The sequence below is a fragment of the Tribolium madens genome, unplaced genomic scaffold (assembly GCF_015345945.1).
Source record: "Tribolium madens isolate multiple individuals breed KSU strain unplaced genomic scaffold, Tmad_KSU_1.1 Scaffold_91;HRSCAF=231;Tcas5.2_LG7, whole genome shotgun sequence".
In the NCBI taxonomy this organism is placed as follows: Eukaryota; Metazoa; Arthropoda; class Insecta; order Coleoptera; family Tenebrionidae; genus Tribolium; species Tribolium madens.
This window is the reverse complement of record NW_025401063.1, coordinates 2,197,491-2,206,600: the sequence shown is the minus strand read 5'-3', so window position 1 is coordinate 2,206,600 and position 9,110 is coordinate 2,197,491. Positions and strand designations below refer to the sequence as shown.

The 9,110-nt window shown below is 34.0% G+C and overlaps 2 protein-coding genes across 3 annotated transcripts in view; both read left to right on the top strand.

The window, feature by feature from the left end:
• Positions 1 to 2,722, top strand: part of LOC123010983 (transcription factor IIIB 90 kDa subunit) — a 28,641-nt gene extending 25,919 nt beyond the window's left edge. Inside the window, exons 10-12 of one of the 2 annotated variants that reach the window (XM_044408217.1) lie at positions 1,000 to 1,219; positions 2,335 to 2,462; positions 2,511 to 2,722. In XM_044408217.1, the coding sequence (XP_044264152.1) occupies positions 1,000 to 1,219; positions 2,335 to 2,462; positions 2,511 to 2,662 (500 nt within the window). In that variant the 3' untranslated portion in view covers positions 2,663 to 2,722. The remainder of the gene's footprint in view (positions 1 to 999; positions 1,220 to 2,334; positions 2,463 to 2,510) is intronic. The other variant, XM_044408218.1, reaches the window with a different exon arrangement.
• Positions 2,723 to 3,403: 681 nt separating this feature from the next.
• Positions 3,404 to 8,525, top strand: LOC123010987 (dual specificity protein phosphatase 23-like). The gene is made up of 2 exons (XM_044408226.1): positions 3,404 to 3,679; positions 8,216 to 8,525. Exons 1-2 carry the CDS (start codon positions 3,404 to 3,406, stop codon positions 8,462 to 8,464), a joined length of 525 nt encoding a protein of 174 aa, XP_044264161.1. The 3' UTR covers positions 8,465 to 8,525.
• Positions 8,526 to 9,110: the final 585 nt, after the last annotated feature.

The window sequence follows — 9,110 nt, the reverse complement described above, 5'->3', positions numbered from 1 at the left end:
TTTTTTTTGGTTTTTGCACCAATTATGGAAGCAACACCAGAAGAAGCAGTAACCCGTTTAGTAATTTCTGCCAAAAAGAGAAAGTTTTAGTTCTTTAAAATTTCAGGATTAACTAAATCAAATTTCTAATTTTTTTCTATTTTGCGCTTTTTATACTGTTTTTAAAGCATAAAGATTTTTCGTGTTCGCCACTGGAAATTTTTTCAAATATTCCTTTCTTTCTATTTTTAAAACGCACGTTTTGCACGTTCTACCAACAAAAACATGACACTACCACGAGGTCAATCTGCACGTGGTACAATTAGTTTGTTTATTATTAATATTTAATTAGTTGTGCAATTAACTCGCACACATTTGAGAATTAGATCATTTTCCCTAATTACGGAATCAGGATTTATTAAAGGACGTCTCAATCGGATCCATTTCTTGTCTCCTTAGCAAACGCAATATTCGGATTACGTAAATTAGTTAAATCGCTTAATTACAGATTTCTATTGAATCCATTGCATGTCTTCGAGACTCGCTTTTCAAATAGCCCAACTGCACTCACTAACAACACCCTTTGCAAGTGACATATTATTAAAATCCCGAGTCGGTTGTAAATAATCGGAAAAATTCCGGTTTTAAAATTGATGTAAAGTGGAAAGCTAACAAGCCGTGTAATAATTGCGTGTGGTTTTCACCCCGAAAAGTCGTGAAAGTAAAAATGGTTTTGTTGTTATTTATTCACGCTGCATAATGCATTAATCACGGGTCAGTCAGTTCATTGTCTTTCAAGCCCTCGTGCTATAATTACGCCATTTCCGTGTTCATCTGTCCCACCCTCGCAACTGTCGTCTCGATTTCCACCCACAATTCGAAGCAAACAACGCGAGACTCCTCTCCATTATCACCACGAACATTACCATTTCCCTCATGTCAGAGGTGCTGACACTCTTCCGGCTTATTAGAGCCGACATGAGCTCCGATTTTCGTCACACACACGTCGATATTTTTTAGTGAAAGCGGAAAAATTGCGAAAAGAACGCGAAGAAGGCAAACCCGAGAAGAAGAAACGAAGAAATGTGCGACGCAAACCGATCGGACCCACGAATTCGGCCGGCGAGGCCATCGAGAAGATTCTCCAAGAGAAGAAAATCTCCTCCAAGATTAATTACGACGTCTTGAAGAGTCTGAATGCCTCGCTGAAGAGCGGCGAGGACGAAGCGGCCGCGAAAAAGTGAGTTTTCAAACAAATCACTCCAAAAAAAAAAAACAAATCAAAAACACAAAATGTTTTTAATTTTGCATTCGGGGAAAGCGAGGCACGTTTCACTCGCATTATTTTTAACGGATTATCTCGGAAAGCGATATTTTCTTTTTCGGAGTTAACGATTTTGTTTTATTTAGTTGGTAACTATCCCGGGATCTGCCGGCGACATTTGGTTAATTTGCAAGATGCAGTGCTGCCACTCGCTACTTATTTATAGACGAGGAAAGTGGAATGAAATTTGTATGAGTACTAAAGTCGAAAAAAAAATTACGAGCGAGAGAATGAAATTTGTTCCGACATGAAAGCAATTGGAAAGTTTCAGTAAATTTGAAAATCGAATCAGTTGTTGTTTTTCGAGTGAGTTGCTTGTGGGCGTTAACAATTACAAATACCATGATTGTGATATTTAATGTCGTAATTATCGAATCAGTTTCACGTTTTGTGAATACATTTGCGGGTTTGATGGATGACTTGGAGTCTCACAAGCCCCAAAAGTGATTCATCTGACGGTTAATTTGCCAGAAAATTGCTCGTCGAGACGATTGACACGCGTTTTGCAATTTCTATCGGATCAATCTTATTAAAATTTAAAATCGGATCAAATCCTAGATCTTTATTATCGCTAAAAATAAGTGGTCGTGAAAATTACTCGACTTTTATTAATTTCCCGAAATAACTTTAAATTGATTTCTTGTCGTAAAAATATCAGCGGGGAATTTTTTCATTACGTTGTTGTCGGTTTTTTCCCAAATAAAACTAGGCCCAAAATTTGTTTTTAATTATTATTGGAAAGTTACCAACTAGGGAAATAATTCGATTTTTTATCAACGGTATTTCAGTTCAATGACATGAATTTTTCTGAATAATTGTTTCATTTTCAATCAAAAGTAAACGTGACCCTCGTAAAGGCCACCATGTGATTGTTATAATCAATGAAACACCCAATTATGTGTCCGTAATTGCGAAGAAATCCCTTTAATCAACTCGACGAGGTTATATCGAATATGAAGAAATAATAAACTGCTTTTGGATCAATTCATTCGTGCCTTCCGGCAGCTTAATTAAAATCGGGATTATTCTAGGCCGCGACTTGAACCTCCCGAAATTCCCGCAAATATCAAAATTTTGGGACGGAATAAAAAAGATAAAAAAGTCAATGGTGGGTTACCGCTGGTTGAGGAGAAAACACCGGAGAAAAAAGACGATCCAGGTAATGAGTAACGACTTTCATACAAGTTTATGATTTTTACGTTTCTAGAAGAAGAAGAGTTGGAGGAAGATTACGAAGAAGAGGACAACACGGTTGAAGAAACGGTCGAAGAGAACGGTTTATTGGAGATGTTGAGGCAGCACCGGGAGGACGGGGAGGAAGAACAGGAGTATTTCGGCTACGAGGAGGAGGAATACTAGTTGACTTGTTGTAATTTATTTATACACTTTTTTATTTAATATAATAAAAACACGCTTTTTGAAAGAATTTCTATTATTGTGGGGGAAACGGCTATGCCGCGATCCCCTCAGAATTTCGACAAAACTTGAATAAGACTTCGGAATAAATCAGGTAAGTACGCTCTTGAGTTAAAACAATCGGAATCGGGCGCAGCAAAATTAGAAAAATCATTTCGGTCCAACTTATTATTCAAATTGATTGAAATTAATCGCGTTTCGAGTGAAATTCCTGATGCATAATTTATAACAATTATTTCTTGGCCTTATTTCGATGATTTATTAAGGGAGAGAAGTTCATTGTTTCAAACTGGAAGCCGGAAACAAGACTCACGGCCGATAAATGCACAATATGTTTTCGCAAATGTGGTAAAAATCGCGTCAAGGTTGATTTTTCGAGGCGTGGTTGGCGACATTGCACTTATTATTTGTAATGCAACGGATCTATAGATCCGTTTCCTCATCTGTATGCACGAGAAGGAATTTTTCCACGTTTTTGCAACCACAATTAAATAAAAAAATTAAAAAATAAAAATTCGAAAAAATCTGATTAAAGCTTCTTTCAAATTGTTATGAATAGCAACTGAAATTTGTAGGTGAGCGTTTGGTTGCCTACAAGACTAAATTTCTCGCTTGGCACTGGCCGTGAACGCGAGCCCACAATTAGCCAAAAATATTTTTGTTGCTTTGAATTTTTTTAATTAAATGAGTGAATTCGTTATTCCCCCGTACAACTTCTCCTGGTTTGTGGAGGGGGAGTTGGCCTGCATGGCGTGGCCCCAAACCGTTTACAATTTGGAGTTTTTGCGCCGCGAGGGCATTGCCCATCTGGTCACCCTATCGCCCGAGAAACTCCCCCCAATCGGGGACTTCCCCCAAATGGGGTGGACGAGGATCGACGTGGAGGAGTTCGAAGCGCCGTCACTCAACGACATCATCAAGTTTATCGAAATATGCGAAAAATGCAAAAATAATGACCAGGTAAGTTAAAAATAAAAAGTTAAGGATTATATGTTTATTCAAGACGCATCAGTGGAATATAAATAGTTGTGGTTTTATTTCACGAGGATCGTAAATTTTTGGATGCAGACTCCCGAGAGGCGGCACCCAAGCAGTGTTTCCAACTGAATAAACAGTGTTGCCAGATCAAAAACATAAAATTCACCAAATCCGAGTTGAAAAATTTGCCAAATTTTTACCAGATTACGATTTGTATGGCTATATCTCGCGAAAAAACGCTTAAAAATCCGCTTAAACTCTTGAAAAAAATTAAAAATATGCAATTCGGATCAATTCTGTGATTTTTCGGCTTGTTTTCAACAAAATTTAGCGAAATAATTGCGTTTTTAGCTGAAAAATGTGCTAAAATACTCGAGAAATGCAAAAATAATGTAATTCTAGACTTAATTTCTAGTTTTTTTTAGTTTGTTTTAGCGAAATCTAGTGAAAAATCTGAGATTCAAAATAACATCAATATCAATTGTTTTGATTTTTAAGCGTGTTTGGACAAGATTTTGCAAAATAAATGAGCCTCAGATTCAAAAACAAAATTAGTCGAGCGAAACGAGCTAATAATAATAATATCACTTTCGATTAATTTTGTAATTTTTTTGCCTGCTTCAACGAAAATTTTAGAATTTTCTTTCTTTTTACCTCAAAAACGTGCTTAAACACTTGAAAAGGGCAAAAATAACGCCGTTTTTTGTTGAATTTTTGGATTGTTTTTAACGAAATTTTGCGAAATAATTGTGTTTCTAACAGAAAAAGTATTCGAAGACCAAGAATTAATTGTTATTTTCGATCCTGTTTAATAAAATCTTGTAAAAAAACAAACGCAAAGATTTTTAACCATTTTGGTGGTTTTTCGACTTTTTTGAAAAAATGTGACGAAATAATCAAGTTTCTGGATGAAAACGTGAAAAATGCTCGAAAAACAGTTTTTTCATTTCCAAAAAATTACCAGATATTAGAATTTTTACAAAAGTTTTCACAAAATCACCAGACTATTACGAAAATGACCTGGTGAAATTTCACCACACCTGGCAACACTGTGAATAAACCAAGACTGCTCACGTGGTCTTATTTAAAAGCACAATTTTGTGGTTTTAGTTTAGCTTAAGCTAATTATGAGGAAGACGAGCAAAGTGACCCGTAGGGACCTGCTTTGGGTCCTATATTCTTTCCGTTTTACTCAATTTTTAACATTTGACTTTGAATTAGACTGAAGAAAAACTAACTTTTATTGCTTGTGCTTGATATTTGTAACGTTATTTACTCTAATTGTCTTCGACGTTTTAATTAATTCTGCCAATAATCACGTAACATGGCTGTGGCTTTGATATTTGAGCCGGTTGTAATTACCAATTATAGGAAACATAGCTATCAGGTGTCAATATTGGGGTGACTTCAAAGAACTGTGGTCCACGTATGGAAAAATTGAAGCGCTAATTAAGTCAAGGTGGCCCCTGTGGCCCCCTTTCCCGGGCGCACCCTAATTCAGTTCTCTAGTTTGCAACACAATTCGCAAATGTTATTGACGAACTATTTCAGAATCAAAAGACTGCATCGCCTTTACATTTTCTTCAATTAATTAATAACATCCATTGAAACTTTTCATTTTTATTTCGATTGTAACGAATCAAAAGAAGCTAAAGTTTCCAATTAATTTGTTACCAGCAATCAAATTTTAATAATGTTAACAAGCTCCATCTGCGTCTGAGATTATTCAAGAGAAAATCCGTCGTTCCGACACAAAAAGAATTTCGCATTATGAAGCTGGAATTTGTGAAAGGATTTTTTCAGTATTTGAGACTTGAAATAAGTCAAATTTTCGATCGAAATAAATTGAATTTTCTCGACTGTCATCACTGATATTTCTAAGACTTGCTTACATGCTTACAAAAAAAAAAAACAACAAAACTACGTCAAAGATAAGCCCAAAAACTAATTTATGAGGTCGGAAATACTCGTAACATTATTTTTCCAAGCCAGAAACGCAATTATTTTGCACAGTTTTGCCATTTTTGCCTTTTTCGATGGTTTTTTTAGTCCGAAAAGCCTCAATTAGATCCAAAATTACATAATTTCTAGCTTTTTTGACTGTTTTAGCACGTTTTTCATCCAGAAAACTACCCAATTAAGTCGAAAATTATTTTTGTTTTTTGGTATCTTTTTAAGCCAAAATCGCAATTATTTTGCAAAATGAATCGACGAACTACCTAATTGTGTCAAAAATTCAACAATCACTTTATGTTTTCCACGTTCAAGGTTTTATCATGTATTTCAGCCAAGAAACGCCCGTATTTTGCAAACTTTTGTGACAAAAACCTCCAAAACCACCCAATTAGGTCGGTTTTCCAAAACTACTTAAAAAATTATCTTAGAAATTACCCAATTAGATCCAAAATTACACAATTTTTGCTTTTTCGAATGTTTTGACACGTTTTTTTTTTTTCAAAATTTACACCAAAGATAAGTTTCGTTCAGAAACCACATAATTAGGTCAAAAATTATATAATTTTTGTCTTTTTCGGGAGCTTTAACACGTTTTTCAGAACAAGAACCCCTTATCTAGAACAAAACTTTCATTGTTTTTACCTTTTTTGAGTGTTTTATTAGGTTTTTCAGACAGAAACGCATTTATTTTTCAAAAATAAGTTCAAGAACTACCTAATTAAGTCTCAAATTACCTTCTTCATTTTTTTAGCACATTTTTCAGCCTCAAAACGGAATTATTTAGCACAATTTAGTTACAAAAAGCTCCAAAATCACGCAATTAGATAAAAAAAAATACAGTATTTTTGCTTTTTCGAGTGTTTTACCACGTTTTTTTTTGCAAAATTTATATCAAAGATAAGTTTAGCCCAGAAACCATACAATTAGGACAAAAATTGTTTGATTTTTGCCTCTTTCGAGAATTTTAGCCCGTTTTTCAGAACAAAAGCCCCTCAATTAAATCAAAAATTTCATTATTTCTGCCTTTTTTTTTCAATGTGCTATTGTGTTTTTAAGCCAGAAACGCAATTATTTTGTAAGAAAAAGATCCAAAATCACCCAGTTAAGTCGGTTTTACAAAATTACATAATAAATAATTTCAGAAACCACCCAATTAGATAAAAAAATACTGTATTTTTGCTTCTTTGAGTGATTTACCACGTTTGTTTTTGCAAAATTTATGAAAAAAAACACGATTATACTCGTCACACTTTTATTTCAAACACAACGCGTTTCAACCACAAAGTGGTCATCTTCAGGTGAGAATAAAAACTCAGTTTCCATACCAAGAGGATCCAATAAGAAGTTGCAAAATTTATGTCAAAAATAAGTTTGATCTAGAAACTACACAATTAGGTCAACAATTATATAATTTTTAATTTTTTTCAAGAGCTGTAACACGTTTTTTAAAACAAAAACTCCTCATTTTGAGCGAAAATTTCATTGTTGTTTCCTTTTATTGAGTGTTGTTCAGACAGAAACGCAATTATTTTTTAAAATTATGTCAAAAATAAGTCCAAGAACTACTCAATTAAGTCAAAAATTACTTTATATTACCTATTTTTACGTTTTTCGCATATTTTGTAGCCCAGAAACGCAATTATTTATCAAAATTTTGTAACAAAAAACTCCAAAAGCACCCTTTGCCTTTTTCGAGAGTTTTAGCAAGTTTTTCAAAACAAAAGCCCCTCAATTAAATCGAAAATTTCATTATTTTTGCTTTTTTTGAGTGTGTTATAATGTTTTTTAGCCAAAAACTAAATTATTTTGTAATATTTTGTAACAAAACCACCCAAATAGGTCGGTTTTGCAAAATGGCATAACAAATAATTTCAGAAACTACCCAATTAGATCAAAAATTACAGTATTATTGCTTTTTCGAGTGTGTTAGCCACAAAAACCATTTTTTCAGCGGTTTAGTACGATTTTCAGCAAGAAAGGCAATTGTTTATTGAAATTATGCTAAAAAATAAGCCGAAATTCATTTCATGAGGCCAAATCGTACATTATTTTTGCCTTTTTTCAGGGGTTAGCACGTTTTTAATCAAAAACTCAAACATTTTGCAAAGTTGCATAATTACTACTACTACTTTTTCAGTTTTTTTCCAAAAATTTTCAAAATAAATTTGAAACTTTTTATTTTTATTTCGATTTGGAGTCAAAACGAGTTAAAAATTTCCAGTTTATTTTGTTAAAGACTTGAAACAAGTAAAATTTTCGATCGAAATAAATCGAATTTCCTCAACTGCCGTCACCGATATTTCTAAGACTTGCTACATGCTTACGAATCACATTGCATTCAAAGGAATATCGATTCAGCAAGGGAATAAGTTCAGTCCCAAGGCTGTTTAAAATGCGACTTCTTTAAAAAATATTAACAATAAAAGCAGCAACATGCAGGAAAATTAATTGACTGAAATCCGGGTTGAATCTTCCCTGAGTTTAAGTACCCTCACGTAAATTAATTTACTCGCCCTTCTAAACTTGCCCTTCGATCGATGATAATTTTTGTTGTTTGTGCAGGCCGTCGGCGTGCATTGTCGCATGGGCAGAGGCCGAACCGGCGTAATGGCAGCTTGTTATCTGGTGCGTTTTCAGGATTTTGCACCTGAAAAAGCCATTACAAGCGTAAGACTTCAGCGAGCCGGATCAGTGGAGACTGGTGAACAAGAACGGGCCGTCATGCGATATCGCGATTACTTGAGAGGCACTAAAATGCGACACGAGAGAGATGACGATGAAAAATGTGATTTGGATGCGAGTCGGAGATGAAATTTATACTTTGAGAAATTTGTTTGTTTGTGTGATGGTTTTTAGGGGAAATAAAGTGTTTGCCGCCTTTTAGGTCTATTTACTCAATTCCTTACGTTTTTCAGGGGGAGAAATCTCGCCACACACAAAAAACACTTTAATTTTCAACAAATGCAACTGTGGAATTAGGTTAAAAAGTTGAGGCGAAACAATGGTCTTAATTTGAAATCCATAAATTATTGCTGGATTATTTTTAATTACTTTGGCAATAAAAACTTTCAAAGTTTTGTTAATTATGTCCATTACACGATGCGAAATTACAAAGTATAATCGAAAACTCGAGAATTTTACTCTGCTATTAATGCAAAAACTTGAAATGCATAAGCAATTTACTCAGAGTTAGGGAGATTCTAATTATTTGTGAAATAATAAAAAACATCCAAAAAACTTAAAAAATCCAATTTTGTACAATCTAAAATTAAAATCATCTCTTATCAAATCAATTTAAAAAATAGTATATTTGCATAAGCGGTTTTAATTTTTTTATTACAAATTGCAAACTAGACCCAGAACCCCTCAAAAATTACATTATTTTAGCGTTTTAAAATGTTTTTAAGCCAGAAACGCAAATATTTTGTAAAATTACGTCAAAAATAAGCCTAAAACC

Coding starts and splice junctions, on each gene's coding strand:
- LOC123010987 (XM_044408226.1), top strand. CDS start 3,404: ATGAGTGAATTCGTTATTCCCCCGTACAACTTCTCCTGGTTTGTGGAG. Junction 3,680..8,215: donor AATGCAAAAATAATGACCAG/GTAAGTTAAAAA, acceptor TTGTTTGTGCAG/GCCGTCGGCGTGCATTGTCG.